Raw genomic sequence first — 17,150 nt, 5'->3', positions numbered from 1 at the left:
CAAAAGCCTAAAGCCTATTAACATAGGACTATTTAAATAAACTAAGGGAATCTCAGTGTGGAACGTAATGAAGATGTTAAGAATACACACTGTAGAATATTCGCGGACAAAAAATTCCATGATGTATTACATGAAAATGCCAACTGTAAACCATATATATACTATGTCATGCCACTTCTGTGTCTATCCTTTCATTTTATGTGTGATTATACATATCTGCTGTGTCTGGGATTTGGCAAAGTAATCTTTACAGATGGCATTAAATAAGTCCTGTTAATGATTTAAGCATTTTATAAATGTTTAAAGAAAGCTATTTTAATGCATGTTGTAATATATCAAGTATTGACAGCACCATCATTATAATTAGAACCCAGTGCTTCTCAAAATAATGGAGTAAAGGACCACTTGTATTACAAGTTGTGCATGTACATACATGGTATATTTGGGTTTTGGGAGTGTTACATGTGGATAAAAAGTAGGATTTACATACAATAAAATGTTGCCTGCAGGTATCTCTGGTAGAGTTGGGACAGTTTTTTATTTTTGGTGAGTTTCTACATTTTCCAAATGTTCAAGGAATCATAGAATATTTTTTGTAATGAAAAGGAGTTTTATTTTAAAATTCAGATATAATTAACAGTGTTGTTAGTTTCAGGCATATAAGGAGAAAGATTTTTTTAAAGGTGATTTTTTAAATATCATTTTTCCCATGATACTATACCTAGAATATTGAAATCCTCTTTTTGTTACAAAAGTATTTTTACTTTGCTTTCTGAGTGGACTTAGTCTGTGCACAAATATGCATTTATACAAATTTACATTACTGCATATTTCCTATGTAGTTTCTATTTTTCTATTAGGCAAAATTTTTATGAGCTGTTAAAAGCATTGTTGTTTTTGATTAGTCTCTCATTCTTTTTACTTTTAGGTTGGTGTTTGGAATGCTTTATCCTGCATATTATTCATACAAAGCTGTGAAAACAAAAAACGTGAAGGAGTATGTAAGTATAGTTTTATGGGTGATTAATTCTAGCTTAACATATCTGTGATATATAAGACCAGAAAATCATTATTTTAGAAATAGCTGAGATAATGTTTTTGGTTTAAAAAGTTATATAAATACGAAGTTAGTCTTTTTAAAATAATTTTGAATACAGTTCCAAAGTGGAGTTTCAAAAAAAGTTCCCTGTCAGTTGGTATTTAAATGAGTGTATGATCCAGTGAGTAATTGGATCTCTTACTCATTTTGTCTAAGTTCCAGTATAAGAAGTTAGTGGCTGTCTGTTTTTTAGCCTTGTAAATTTATAGGTACACTGAGAACATAGCTCTTACTCCAAACCTTTTCCTTTCTTCATAGCTGGTTTGTCCCTTTTTAATTGATTTACAGATGTCTCATCACTACTCACAATAGCAGTCTTTTTCCTTCTTAAATCAGACTCTACAGTTGACCCTTGAACAGCACAGGGGTTAGAGCCACCAACCTCCCCCTACTCCGTAGTGGAAAATCCGAGTATAATTTTTTTTAATTTTTTAATGTTTATTTAGTTTTTGAGAGAGAGAAAGAGAGAGAGAGCAGGGGAGGGGCAGAGAGAAAGGGTTACAGAGGATCCAAGCAGGCTCTGTGCTGACAGCAGTATAATTTTTAACTCCCCAAAAACTTAACTATTAATTGCCTACTGCGGATCAGAAGACTTACCCATAAAGTAAACACATGTATATGTGTTTTATACTATATTAAAAGTAAGCTGGAGGGGCTTCTGGGTGGCTCAGTCAGTTAAGTGTCCGACTTCATCTCAGGTCATGATCTCACGGTCTGTGTGTTCAAGCCCTGCATCTGGCTCTGTGCTGACAGCTGGGAGCCTAGAGCTTGCTTCAGATTCTGTGTTTACCTCTCTCTCTCCTCTCTCTCTGCCTCCCCCTCCCCCTCCCTCTCTCTCAAAAGTAAACATTGAAAAGGAAAAAGTAAGGTAGAGGAAAGAGGCTAAGAAAAATCATAGGGAGGGGAAAATACGTTAACGGGACTGAAAAACAAATTTATGCATAAGTGGACCTGCACAGTTCAAATCCGTGTTGTTCAAGGGTCACCTGTACTAGCCAATACATTCCTCCTCATTTGGAATGTTTGTCATATTGTTATTAAAGGAGATCTTTTTTCTGAATCTGATTAACTCTACAGTTGAAATACAGGATGGGGGCGCCTGGGTGGCTTAGTTGGTTACGCGTCCGACTTTCGCTTAGGTCATGATCTCGGGGTTAGTGGGTTCGAGCCCCGCGTCGGGCTCTGTGCTGACTGCCAGCTCAGAACCTGGAGCGTGTTTCAGAGTCTGTGTCTCCCTCTCTCTCTGACCCTCCCCTGCTCACGCTGTCTCTCTCTCTCTCTCCTAGAAATAAATAAAAATAAATAAATAAATAAATAAATAAATAAATAGAAAGAAATACAGGATGAAGTTTCTCAACTTTGCGACCATTATTTCACCTACAAAGTATTATAAACCCAGGATATGTAATAACTCGTGTGCCTCTGTCTGTCTTTGTGTGTATTTCTGTGCTTATTGTATTTTCCTAACTTCCCTCCAAATCTGGATGATTTTGTTGGGGAAAAAATTAAGTACAAATTGAAAATGAAGTTTATATGAGAAGCTCTAGTGATACAGAGATAATCAGTGGGCACACAGATACCATGCCCTAAAATAAAAAGGGGATAACTGTAAGAAATATGAAGGTAAATAAAATGAAATAGGCCTGTTATTTATAAACTAATGCTAAAAGAGAAGAAAGGATGGTGTTATATAGGGATTAGCTTAAGAGCCATTATCAAATATTAGTCTATTTCTTACTATGCATCAGTTTAACTTTGTTAGTGTTAATTTTTAGAGACTTAAAAACATGGATTTGTGTGTTTGAATCCTTAATAAACACTCAAATTTTTATTACTGTATTATTCTACAAATTTGGGATGAATAAGAATGGTCAAACCCTGAAATTTTAATTCTGCTTCATAAGTTAAACTATGGAAGAGAATCCAGTAATATTCTTATTCAAACTGATGGAAAAACTAGGGAAGTAGAAAGGCATGTGGTTTGGTAATTACATGGAAATCAACTCTCTACAAATGAAATGAAAGCTAAAAGCAAAAATGGTAAGGAATTATTGAATCAAAAGGCAGGGCATTTGCTTTCGACAAGGAAATGTGCTACAACTCGGAAGACGTGATGACCAAGTTGTATGCCATCAAGGCTGCCAGAGAGGCCAAGCTGAGATCTCCTAGTAGAACATTTGCATTCATAGGATTTCCTACCAGTTTCAAAAATACTTTTATTTATTTTTAATGTTTTATTTATTTCTAGGAGAGAGAGAGAGACAGCTCTAGGAGAGAGAGCAGGGGAGGGTCAGAGGGAGAGGGAGTCACAGACTGAAACAGGCTCCAGGCTCTGAGCTGGCAGTCAGCACAGAGCCTGACGCGGGGCTCGAACCCACGAACCGCGAGATCATGACCTAAGCGAAAGTCAGACGCTTAACCGACTAAGCCACCCAGGCGCGCCTCAAAAATAATTTTAAATATTACTGTTTGCAATTGCTACTATAACAAGTTGCCAAATACTTACCAGCTTAAACCAACCCTAATGTATTTATTCTCTTACTGTCCTAGGGATCAGAAATCTGAAATGGATCTACAGGGCTCTACTCTTTTTGGAGTCTCTAAAGGAAAATCTTTTTCCTTAATTTTTCTAGCTTCTACAGGCTGCCTGCATCCTTGACTTATGGTTCTATTCATTAGCTTCAAAGCCAGAAATGTTGAGCTGAAACTTCTCACATTTCCATCCCTCCCTCTGGTTCTCTCCTCTGCCTCCCACTTCCACTTGTAAGGATGCTTGTGATTACATTGGGTCCACCTGAGTAACCCAGGATCCTCTCCCCCATCTTAGGGTCAGCTGATTAGCAACCTGAATTCCATCTGCAGCCTGATTACTCCTTTACCATGTAACCTAATATACTCATGGGTTTTAGGAATTAGGTAGGACATGGACATCTTTGGGGGAGGGAGACATTTTTCTGCACACCATAGTATCTCACTGGTCCTCACTTCAAATATAAATACATAAATAAACAAACAAACAGGGAGAATATTTCAATATTACACTCTCAGAGAAATAAATTGACTTGCCCAGGGTAATATGGAACATTAAGGCAGGAATGGTACCAGATTGGATACGTTGTTACAAATATTTCATTCTTTCTGTTCTACTATGCTACCTTTAGAAAAGGAGGTGAGGATTGTACCTTGTAAAACAGTTTTCACAACCAGTCAGTGGATGTGCTTCCTAAGTAGACCTTCAGGGACCACAAAAATGAGAATATTTTCAAAGAAGGGCAGTGAGGCTGTTTAACCAGTACTAGGGCAGGACTTCTAAACGTCAAAATCAGTTATGATCAGAATGGCTGCAGATGAAATTAGAAGGTTTTTAAAGTGTTGGCAGGTAAGTATTTCCAACCTAAATTTACTTTTTTTAAGTTTATGAATTTATTTTGAGAGAGAGTGCAAGTGCGTGTGCGCACAAAGGGGGATGAGGCAGAGAGAGAGGGAGAGAATCCCTAGCAGGCTCCATGCTCTGTGCTGAGCCCATTGCATAGCTCAGTCTCACAAACCTGGAGATCATGACCTGAGCCAAAATCAGGAGTTGGAAACTTAACTCCATGAGCCACTCAGGTGCCCAAACCTAAATTTGCTTTTGACAAAATGCTTGAATATTGTTTTCTTGCTGAGTCTGACTTAACCTTAATTTAAACTCTGATTATAACAGTTTTACTAGAACTCTGTTCTCATAAAGTTTTCCTATATAGTGATCCCATCCTAATTTGTTTGGTTTTGCATATGGTAGTTTCTTAGCAAAGTTAACCTTCTTCATATTTCCCTGTTATATTTTTAATAGCCTTGCATATTATCTGATACATTATTTGTACGTGTTTGTCCTCCCCACCAGAAACAGCTCCATAGAGTTTTGTTTTGTTAATTGATACGTTTCCCTACCTAGAACAGTACATGGTATATATAATAGGTACTCAGTATTGTTTAAATGAATGAGTGAATGAATGAATAAGAAAATGAAGAAGAGTTGAAGAGTATGTACATTTCTTAAGTAGATTGGTCTAGTTTCTCAGCTTTGATTCTGCTGGGTTAAGGAGTACACAGTCCATTCTGACTTATCCCAAAGCTCAGTGTCTTTGTGGTATTTGGTTATTACCTAAATTCCACTGATATCTACTTCAAAATTGTTTTCAGAAAGCAAACATTTTAGATTAATTTACTTCTTTCCACCCTAACTACTACCATTCCCCTTAAGCCTACAAACAGTAGATTGCACCTGATAAAACAGATGCTGTGCTCAAATCAAAACAAATGGAAAGTGCTGTGTATTTTGGCAACCTTCCTTTCTTCCTTTGCCTATTTTTGAAACAGAGCTTTCCTAGGATATAATTTCCTGTATAGTGTGGCTGATATGGCCTACTTAAAGTCTTTCAGCCTTGCAGTAATTGAAATGTAAACTTACTGAAGAATTAGTATGGTTTTGCAAATTTTTTTAGGCTTATACCATCTCGTGACTTGAAAATAGAGTGTTTATTTCCAAGTCATATGTAATTGCTGTAGCTTTTCTAGGAAACCGTGTTCTTATTCTAAGAACGTGGCAATGAAAAGATTGGCTAACAGCACTTAAAAATCAAAATCAGACATTTGGTCCTGAGATTTACTGTGAGCAAGAACAAAGAACAGAGAAAATTCTGGGAGATTACTCTTTTAAAGGCTTAGAAATAGCTCTCTAGGGGAGCCTGGAGGGCTCAGTCAGCTAAGAGTCTGACTTCAACACAGGTCATGATCTCCTGGTTCGGGGTTCAAGCCCCAGATCGGGGTCTGCACTGACAGTGTGTAGCCTACTTGGGATTCTCTCTCTTCTCTCTCTCTCTGCTCCTCCCCCATTCACACACACACATTTTCTTAAAATAAATAAATAAACTTAAGAAAAAAGGAAATAGCCCTCTAAAACCCTATTGACTTGGTTTTGAAAGAGACCTAATTTTTCCTAAATGTTTGTGTGATATGAAAATGAACAAATATACCACATCCTAGTTCTTGTCAATTGGTAAAATTTGACATTATGTATTAGTTTTAGAGTAGAGAAGGGGGAAAGATGCAATAAAGTACTTTTTTTTATTGTCAAGAAGTGTTTTCCAGGCATCTTTTCATATTTTGGATTAAAAATACTCCTTTGATTCAAAGGTTTTAATTTGCGAAGTATAAAGGTTAACCCACTGATTAAGATGGAATTTTAGAAAATTAGTCTTATTAGACCACATGTTTATCTGTTTATTTTCCACTCCGATCTGCTTTTAATTTAATTTATATTTTTATCAAAGCTGTAATTATTTGTAATTTTAAAAATCAAATTGTTTTCTAAAGCTTATTATGAAAAGAACAAGAATTCTCCACCTTCCCCATCCCTGTTTCTGTCTAGAGGCAACTACTTTCAGCTCTTTTAGCTGAATCCTTTAGTATTTATTTCCATATCTAAATAACATGCTTATATTGCTATTTCTTAAGTTTTAAGATGGACATTATCAGTTGACTTATTTTTTTTAACTTTTTTTTAAATTTTTTAAATGTTTTATTTATTTCTAGGAGAGAGAGAGAGACAGCATGAGCAGGGGAGGGTCAGAGAGAGAGAGAGAGTCACAGACTCTGAAACAGGCTCCAGGCTCTGAGCTGGCAGTCAGCATAGAGCCCGACGCAGGGCTTGAACCCATGAACCGCGAGATCGTGACCTAAGCGAAAGTCGGACGCTTAACAACTAAGCCACCCAGGCGCCCCTCAGTTGACTTATTTCTATTATTAAAGATGATTAATAGTAGTTACCCCATATCGGTATACACATGCATATTTCCCTGTCCATTATAGCCTCCCAGGGTCATTACAGTGTAATTTGTGTTGGATCAGTATTCAATATTTGCATTATGTAGGCTAAGTTAGAAAGAGAGAAGCAGTAGACTAAACAAATAAAGAACACAGCATCTAGAACCAGGTTGCCCTGCCTGGGTTAACATCCAAGTCCTATCTGTTATGTCTTTGTACAAGTTATCTGACCCTCCTTTGCCTCCGTTTCCTTATCTGTAAAATGAGAACTCTTATAGTACTTACCTCCTCAGGTGGTGGTGAGAATTCTATGAGTTAATGAACATAAAGCATTTAAGTCAGTACCTGACATATAATAGTACCTGTTTTATAGTATTTTTCATGATATAAACAATATTTGCATTTGGTCTCTACAGTTGCCTACCATTACCATTTTTTTTCCTGCACAATGATTTGTTTTCCCTGCCGTTATTTATTGTCTTGTTTTCTGGTTTGTTTTTTGTTTGGTTTTTCACTTAGATGGGATTCTCTATTATTGCACATTTACACCTGAACTCTGCCGCAGTTGTGTGGATTTCTTCTCAGTGCGTTATCATCCAGTGGATATTACAGACTGGCTCTTGTTTTAGATCCTTAGATTTCTTAATCTCCTGTTTTCCTCGTTTTTAGTTTACTTCCTCATTTTAATGAGATCTATATATCCTTCTGGAGAAGGCTGTATGAGAGGCAAATTTTTTGAGATGCCAGATCAGAAATAATTTTCCTTCAGAATTTTGAAGGCATTTCTCCATTGCCTTTTAGCCTGTAGTGTTACTGTGGAGACACCCGAAGCCATTCTGATTCTCACCGGCTGTGGGATCTTTATCATGTGAGGAAAATTTAAGTTTAAAATTTCATAATTATGTGCCTTGGTGTGAGTCGTTTGTAATAGATTTTGCTAAATCCTCATTACTCCCTTTTAACTTGGGAAATCCTTTGTCCGTCAGCTCTGGGAAATTTGGTTAAAATTTATATCTTTATCGATTTTCTCCACTTCACTTTCACTGTTTGTTCTGTCTGGGATTCCATTTATTCCGTTATAAAGCTACTTGGACTGATTATCTAATGTTCTGATCTTTTTTCTTCTCTTTCCTATCACTTCTTCTTTTTGCTCTATTTTATGATGAGTTTCTCAGTATCATCTTGTAACCCTTTAGTTAATCTTCAGTTTCTGCTCCTATGTGTTTAACTTCTAAGAGCTCTTTTTATTGTCTGAATCTTCCTTTTCCTATAGTGTGCTATCCTTATGTTGTTTAAAATAGCTTCCTTTTTGTCTGTGTATATGAATGATGGGGGTTTTTTTAGACATGTTCTTCTTTCTACACAGTCTCTCCTTTGACTTCTGGTTTTTGTTTGTTTATTTGAGCCTCTGTCTCTCATGCATTATTTTCTCAAATGTTGGATAATTCTTGGTCCTCCACTCACATTTGAGTATGATAATCAAAAGCTGGTTAGAAGGCCTGTGCCCATGAAGAGGCTTGCTGAATGTCATCTTCACTGTAGGGTGATCTGATGAAGCGCTTGTATTTGTTCCCAGTGTTCCTGGTTGTACCACAAACCAAGTGGCTTAAAAAACCAGAAATATATTGTCTCACAGCTCTAGAGGCTAGAAGTGCATAATCAAGATGTGGACAGTGCCATATACCCTCTGAAACCTGTTAAGGAGAATCTATTCTTTTTTCTTTTTTTAAGTTTATTTATTTATTTTTTAGTAGGAGGAAGGAATAGAGAGAGGGGGAGAGAGAGAGAATCCCAAGCAGGCTCTCTGTCAGCACAGAGCCCAACGCAGGGCTCAGACTCACAAACTGAGATCATGACGTGGGCCAAGAGCTGGACATTTAACCGACTGAACCCCCCAGGCACCCTGAGGAGAACCCTTTCTTGCCTGTCGGTAGCCCCTGGTGGCTGCCAGCAGTCCTTGGCATTCCTTCCCTTCCAGCTGCACACTTTGGTCTCCGTCTCTGTTGTCACTTGGTGTTCTCCCCTTGTGTCTGTGTCACAGTCTCTTCTCTCCTTCTTACAAGGAACCAGGCTATTAGATTCAGGGCTCGCCATACCCCAGTATGACCTCACTTAACCAGTTAAATCTGTGGTGACCCTATTTCCAAATGGTGTCACATTTTGAGGCACTGAGGGTGAGAACTTTGTATTAGTCAGCTCAGGCTGCCATAACAAAATACCATATAGTGAGTAGCTTAAACAACACAAATGTTTTTCTCACAGTTGTGGAGGCTGAAGGTCCAAGATTAGGGTCCATCAGGGTTGGTTTTGAGTGGAGCCATTTCCTGGCTTATAGACAGCCACCTTCTCTCTGTGTCTTATGTGGCTTTTCTGGGTGCCCATGTGACGAAACCTCTGGTGAGTGTCTCTTTATTATAAGGACACCAGTTCTATCAAATAAGAGCCCCCATATGACCTCATTTAATCTTAATTACCTCCATAACGGCCCTGTCTCCAAATACAGTCACCTTGGCAGTTATGGCTTCAACATATCAACTGGGCGGGGGGGCAGGGTCCACAGGTCAGTGGACCTGTGGAGATGCAGTTCAAACCATAACAACTGTTTCCTGGGAAAATTATCAGTGTCTGTATGTTTAGATATTTTCTCTCATGTCAGTTTTCAGACAAGATTCTTCCATTCTGAAAGGTACTTGGTTGCTAGCATTCCGGTGAGAGACTAAGGGTTGGGGGCTCTCAATAATTAATTTATAAACTAGAACTTAATTCCCATTCTCAATTGTGCCAGAGATTTGCAAATCCAGAGGCCCTCTGACTCTTCCCAGAGAATCAGCCGCAGGGTTCCTTTTGGAGGAAGGAGGGGCATCGCCTGACCACGAAGAGGGGAGGGCATCTGGGGGCCTACCTGCTGCTCAGGCAGACTTAACAACCATACTTCCTGTCTTTTGCCCTCGTGGCCAAGAATTGTGTCACCATTTCTTGAGCCTTTTGGTAGCCCTGCAATGTAAAGGTGGATTGCTTCTCAGTTTTCCCACTGTCGGCTTAATATCCAGTTTTCTCAGGCCTCCTAAGTCAGTTGCTCCTCTTCCACTTCCTTCCTACCTCCCCAAAATTTGGATTGCTGTCTTCTTTTCTTATTCTTCTGGACTTGTCTTTTTAAAAAATCACTTTTACTGTTGTTTTAATGAGATTTGTAGTGAGGATGCAGTTAAATGTGTATGTGCAGTTTATCATCTTTACCCAGATTCCCAAATTGAGCTTGTGAGTAGAATACTTCCGGTTGAAATATACTGTGATATCAAATAAAACTTATTTTATCATGAAATATACAATTATCATTGGTTTTTAAAATGTGCTCACATAGAAGACAGATTTAAAGTTGTAACAGACACCATTTTTTTTAGATTTTTGACAATAATTTTGAAGTTTAATTTTAATTGACATACATGTGTATCATGTCTTGAGTTATATGGTTTGTAAATCAAGTATTGATAAATAAAAATCACTTGAATAAAGTTATTTGGGACAATCCATTATCCTTTAATGAACTAAATCTACTTACATTTACTTGAAGTAAAGCAGGTGACAAATATTCTTTTATAAACCTAATTCTTGATGTGCCAAGTTTACGTATTATATATATAATACATATCCAGTATGTAACTTCACTGCTGAGGGAATTGATTCTGCTATAATTAAGTGACTTATACTCTTCCTTACATTTTCTAGAAACAATTTCTTCATGATCATCTCATGACCATAACAGTGGATCCACTTTAGGAAACAAGTGTTAAATTTAAATAAAGTTACTTAATTGGGGAAGGTGTTTAACAAATGCCTATCAGTTTTTTCTAAAAGTTTAGAATGTGAGGGGCGCCTGTGTGGCTCAGTCAGTTAAGTTCCAACTTGGACTCAGGTCATGATCTCACAGATAGTGAGTTTCAGCCCTATGTCAGGCTCTGTGCTGACAGCTCAGCCTGGGGCCTGTTTCAGATTCCGTGTCTCCCTCTTTCTCTGCCCCTTCCCTGATTGTGTGCTTGCGCAGGCTCTCTCTCTCAACAATAAATAAACTTAATAAAATAAAATAAAATAAAATAAAATAAGAAAAAAATTTTTGAATGTGAATTAGAGTACCCTTGACCTTTATGAAGTCATTCGAAAAGCATCCCCACAGTTTTCACGCTAAAATGTAGCCAGCCGACTGCAGCAGTCTTATCCTTTACTAGCTTCCCGTGCAAATGCTTTGGAAAATATACACAAAGGGGGAAAAAAATTCACACAGAACATTTAAACCTACGAGGCTAACTCGGGCTTTTGCTAATGTCTAGGAAGAATTTTACCAACTGTAGTGCCAATGGAAATAGACTTTTTAAAAACAGGGACAGAAACCGTTGTTTCCATTAAAGGAAATGTTGTTAAGTAGTAAATTGGAGGGACGCCTAGCCACCTCCACCCTAATCCCGTGATGGAACAGCTTAAAATCCGAAAAGCTACAGCAACCAGGAAGGACTGCCACCACCCTCAGTGGGGGGACCATGTTCAGAGGCAGCCAGTGTTCTGCGTCCCCCCATTACCTGCTCACAAACCATAACCTCTCTGCTGTGAAGAAACCCCCAATAAGCTCCAGAACGGAGAAATCACAACTGAGTACAAGAGAAAATCAGAAGTGCACTACTAAATGAATTCAAAAATAAATATGACAGTAATTCATATTACAATTGATATTCTGAATCACTTTGAAAGCCTGTATTTCAGGGGCGCCTGAAGGGCCCATCAGTTAAGCATCCAGTTTCGGCTTAGATCATGATCTCATGGTTCATGAGTTAGAGCCCTACCTGGGGCTCACACCCCATTTTAGGTCCTCTGCTCCTCCCGCCCCTCCCCCGCTCTTACTCTTTCTCTTTTAAAAATACTTTTTAAAAAGGAAAGAAAGCCTGTATTTTTGTTTTTTTTTTAATGTTTTATTTATTTCTAAGAGAGAGAGAGGGAGACACAGAATCTGAAACCGGCTCCAGGCTTTGAGCTAGCTGTCAGCACAGAGCCCCTCGCAGGGCTCAAACCCAGGAACCGTGAGATCATGACCTGGGCCAAAGTCGGATGGTGAACCGACTGAGCCACCCAGGGGTCCCAAAAAAAACTGTATTTTAAAAAGGAAGAAAGTGGGGCGCCTGGGTGGCTTAGTCAGTTAAGCGTCCAACTTTCGCTTAGGTCATGATCTCGCGTTCATGGGTTCGAGCCCCGCGTTGGGCTCTGTGCTGACTGCCAGCTCAAAGCCTGAAGCCTGTTTCAGAGTCTGTGTCTCCCTCTCTCTCTGACCCTCCCCTGCTCACGCTGTCTCTCTCTCTCTCTCTCTCTCTCCTAGAAATAAATAAAAAATATTTTTAAAAAAATTTTTAAAAAGGAAGAGAGTGAAACACTGAACTCAACAATGCAAGAAAAAATACCAAAATAAAAGAATCTGTAAAGGAAGTAGGATGAACAAAGCAATAAAAAAGCAGAAATAAAAATAAAAAGCAAAATTGAGGGGATTAAAGTAAGAATTGTTCCCTTAAGTAAGTCTAATAAGATAAACACTTGAAATAGTTAAAGTAGGGAGAGGAATAGAAAAGGGAGTGACACAATGAGAGATCAGAAAAGATTTAAGCAAGCAATGCTAAATTAAAATTTAAAAATATTAAACTACTAAGAATTCTTATTTAAAATTTTTTGGGGGGCACCTGGGTGGCTCAATTGGGTAAGTGTCTAACTCTTGATTTCCCATGGTCATGAGATCAAGCCCCACTTTGGGCTCTGTGCCGGGTGTGGAGCATGCTTAAGATTCTCTCTTCCTCTCTCTCTCTCTGCCACTCCCCTGCTCCTGTATGCATGGGCACACACTCTTTCTCTAAAAGAAAAAAAGAAATGCTTAAAAATTTTATATTTTCACTAAATTTTTTTCATTTTTAGAAAATGAATCTTTTCTGATAAATAAACCTAAACTTTTTCCCTTTCAGCCAAAATTTGCAAAATATTGCAAAACAATATTTTTGCAGAGAAATTTTCCCTTTTACACAATTCCAGGATCTACCTTTGTTATGTTCAGATATGGACTTCATCTTTCCATACATAATTTTAGAAATACAGTGCTTTCCCAACCACAGGTATAATAATGAGATTGTCAGCCAGATCGCCACCACACTGTGAAAGGTCCTTCTAAAAATATAACAGCTAGAACTGTATCTTAAGATTTTAGCTAAGTAAGAAAGAAAAGTATTTTCCCCAAACCTCATGTAATTTTAAAAGTTCATGAGGAGTGTTACTTCAGAAATATTATAAAATTGTAAAATCATGAAGTTCTTTTGAAAGATTACAAAAAATTTTAAATATATCGAATTATACAAATGTATGAAATTTTGGGACACCTTAGTGGCCCAGTCGGTTAATAAACATCTGACTTCAGCTCAGTTCATGATCTTACTGTTCACGAGTTCAAGCCCCGTGTCAAGCTCTGTGAAGCCTGCTTCGGATTCTGTGTGTGTGTCTCCCTCTCTCTCAAAAATAAATTTTAAAAGTTTTATTTTCTGTGTCTCCCTCTCTCTCTAACCCCTCCCCTGCTCATATCCTATCTCTCTCTCTCTCAAAATAAATTTAAAAAATTTTAAAGTTCAAATATATGAAATTTTGTCTATCTTTTGGCTATCAGAATGAATATAGACTGATTCCTTTTTTTTTTTTAAACCACAGACCCAAACTCTGTCGGTAACATGGGAAAGCAATCTCCAAAAGGTCTTGAAAAGTCACAAAAATAGACTGAGTTGAGTAATTTTCTTTTAAAATATTGTATTAACTTAAAAGGTTTCCAATAGGCATCTTTTTTAATGTTTTTATTAAAATTCCAGTTAATATACAGTGTACTATTAGTTGCAGTTGTACGATACGGTGATTCAACAGCTCCATACATCATCCAGTGCTCATCAGAACAAGTGCCCTCCTTAATCCATCACCTATTTAACCCATCCCCATCCACCTCCCCTCTGGTAGTTATCAGTTTCTTCTCTGTAGTTAAGAATCTCTTTCTTGGTTTGCCTCTCTTTTTTCCCTATGCTCCTTTGTTTTGTTTCTTAAATTCCACATATATGTGAAATTGTATGGTATCTGTCTTTTCCTGCCTGACTTATTTCACTTAGCATAATACTGTCTAAATCTATCAGTGTCATTGGGGAAATGGCAAGATGTCATTCTTTTTTATGGCTGAGTAATATTCCATCACATACATATTTTTATATACAACATCATCTTTATCCATTCACCAATGGATGGACACTTAGGCTGTTTCCATAACTTGGCTATTGTAGATAATGCTGCTATCAACCTTAGGGTATGTATATCCCTTTGAATTAGTATCTTTTTATTCTTTGGGTAAATACCTAGTGGTGTGATTGCTAGATCATGGGGTTGTTCTGTTTTTAACTTTTTGAGGAACCTCCGTACTGTTTTCCAGAGTGGCTGCACCAGTGGGCACCACCAACAGAGCAGGAGGGTTCCTGTTTCTCCACATCCTCACCTGCTGTTTCTTGTATTGTTGGTTTTAGCCATTCTGAGAGGTGTAATCAGAATAAATATAGACTTATTCCTTTTTTTTAAAACAAACCACAGCTCTAGGTAAAATGGGAAAAAAATGTTCATGAGCCTGAGTGGCTCAGTCAGTTAAGCATCCGACTCTTGGTTTTAGCTCAGGTCATGATCTCACGGTTCGTGAGTTTGGGCTCTACACTGGTAGCGTGGAGCCTGCTTGGGATTCTTTCTTTTTCTCCCTTTCTGTCTACCCCTCGCCTGTTCATGCTCACTCTCTCTTTCTGTCTCTCTCTCAAAATAAATAAATAAATAAATAACCATTTAAAAAACTTTTAAAAATTGGTAAAAAATCTTCAAAAACTCTTGAAAAGTCACAAAAATAGGTGGAGTTGAATAGTTTTATTTTAAAATATTATATTAACTTGAAAGGTTTCCAAAAGACATCTCTTATTTATTTATTTTTGGGGTTTTTATTTTTTGAGTTTATTTATTTGTGGAAAGAAAGAGAGAGCAGAGGGAGAGGCAGAGTGAATCCCAGGCAGTCTCTGCACCATTAGTGCAGAGCTTGATGCAGCACTCAAACCCATGAACCATGAGATCATGAACTGTGAGATCATGACCTGAGCCAAAACCGAGTTATAAACTTAATCAACCAAGCCACCCATTCTATTAAATGAAGTTCTAACACTCCAGTTTTATTATGGTATATCCTTCTTACAATGATTGTCAAAATCAATTATTGGAGCCACCTGGAGAAGTTTCTGCCATTGATATGATGTTTGAATATAATTTCACCCTACTAAGTCAACATTCTTACCTTTTCTCTGTAAGAGGCAGATTTAGATTTACTCTAAGAAAGAGAATCTAAAGGCACTTCCTCCTTGGGAGAAGGACTCTGCACCAAGTGGTTGGTGTCCAGATAACTCTGGGCTCTGGTGATGCGTAGACAACAGGGATATTCCTCATGGAACCTCTTCAGTGTAGAAGAGTTTGTGGGCTGCTCTTCCAGGAGAATTTACTCAGAGTTTTATGAACAGTGCCTCTGAGAGGTGGGTCCAGCTTCTTCACTTTGTAAGCTTTTTCTTTAAATAATTGTGTGCCTAAACGGTGTTAGGAAAATAGATGTACATTTTTTTTTAAATGTTTTATTTATTTCTAGGAGAGAGAGAGAGAGACAGCATGAGCAGGGGAGGGTCAGAGAGAGAGGGAGTCACAGACTCTGAAACAGGCTCCAGGCTCTGAGCTGGCAGTCAGCACAGAGCCTGACGCGGGGCTCGAACCCACGAACCGTGAGATCATGACCTAAGCGAAAGTCGGACGCTTAACCGACTAAGCCACCCAGGCGCCCCAACAGATGTACGTTTTAACTGTTCACATTGAATAAATTATCACAGAAAACTGAGTTCATCATCTTTTCTCCAAACCCAAGCCTCTTCTTACATTCTCTTCATGAATGATACCCACCTTCCTCTAGGTGATACTGTCAGAGCATTCTCCTACTACAGTGCTTCCCAAACTTTAAGGCGCATAGGAACCCCCTGGGATCTTGTTGGAATGCGGGTTCTGATTTAGTAGGTCCAGCCTGGGCTTGAAATTCTGTATTTCCATTAGGCTTCCAGGTGATGCCAGTACGACCTGTGTATACACCACAGTTCAAATAGCAAGACTTTTGGGCACATTCTCAACTCTGGTTACATATCAAAAACACTCTTGTCTCTTATTTTATTTTTTAAATTAAAATATTTTTTTTAGAAAGAGAGTGCAAGCAGGAGAGAGGGCCAGTGGGGGGTGTGAGACAGAGAGGAGAGAGAGAGAGAGAAAGAGAGAGAGAGAGACATCTTTAGCAGGCTCTACACTTAGCATTTGGCTGACGCAGGGCTTGATCTCACAACCCTGGGATCATGACCTGAGCCGAAATCAAGAGTCGGCTGCTCAACCAACTGAGCCACCCAGGCACCCCAAAAATAGGCTTGTCTTTTAAATTACTATCTGGACATGTTAAAGATGAGGCCTAGAATCTAAATAAATATTTTTTTAATTCCCAAGGGACTTTTCTCTACAACCAAGGTGAAAATAATTGATTAGGAGGTATCTTATGTTATTGTGAAAAGTGAATAGTTGCCACACTGCACTTTTTTACTATAAGTTTATGTATGCAGATGGACACTAAATAGCAAATAATTTGTTTTAGAAACATCTGTATGTACATTGGCTGATTAACAATTTGGAACATACTATAGAAAGGTATTTTAACAAAATTAACCGTATGATACAATTATCGGGGTAAGGATATGGAGTTAGACTTTCTCCTAGTTTCCGTGTTGTAGAGGCCATAAAGAAAATTTTCTGCATCAGTGAAATTGCTGCACCTTACTCCAGCCTCTGTTCCTCCCACTGTGTGTACCCAGGTCCTTCATGCTGTCCTGCACTCTGGCACTGAGCCAGCCCTTTCTTACCTCAAGTATCCTGTGACCTGTCACTTGTCTCTCTCCACTCATCCAAATGTGAACCTCAGTTCTCTAGGTGAGGTTGATTGCCCATGTTTTTGAAGGAAAGTAATTTGATATTGTAGGTTCATTTTCAGCCATGACAAAGATTTACTCTTCCTGGAGTTTTTCCCTGCCAATCTTCATTTCTCAAGAACACTGTGTTATCCCATGTGGTATAAAGGCTGGCTCTTACTGTTTAAATGATT

General features: G+C 38.2%; 1 protein-coding gene across 1 annotated transcript in view; it reads left to right on the top strand.

Moving 5' to 3' along the window:
- Positions 1-934: 934 nt before the first annotated feature.
- Positions 935-17,150, top strand: part of REEP3 (receptor accessory protein 3) — a 58,733-nt gene continuing 42,517 nt past the window's right edge. The window contains exon 1 of the mRNA XM_077778622.1: positions 935-1,001. Within this exon, the coding sequence (XP_077634748.1) occupies positions 942-1,001 (60 nt within the window). The 5' untranslated portion in view covers positions 935-941. The remainder of the gene's footprint in view (positions 1,002-17,150) is intronic.

Source organism: Crocuta crocuta, unplaced genomic scaffold (genome assembly GCF_008692635.1).
Source record: "Crocuta crocuta isolate KB4526 unplaced genomic scaffold, BGI_CrCroc_1.0 scaffold167, whole genome shotgun sequence".
NCBI classification, from domain to species: Eukaryota; Metazoa; Chordata; class Mammalia; order Carnivora; family Hyaenidae; genus Crocuta; species Crocuta crocuta.
The sequence above is the reverse complement of the archived record's forward strand: the minus strand, read 5'-3'. Positions and strand labels throughout refer to the sequence as shown.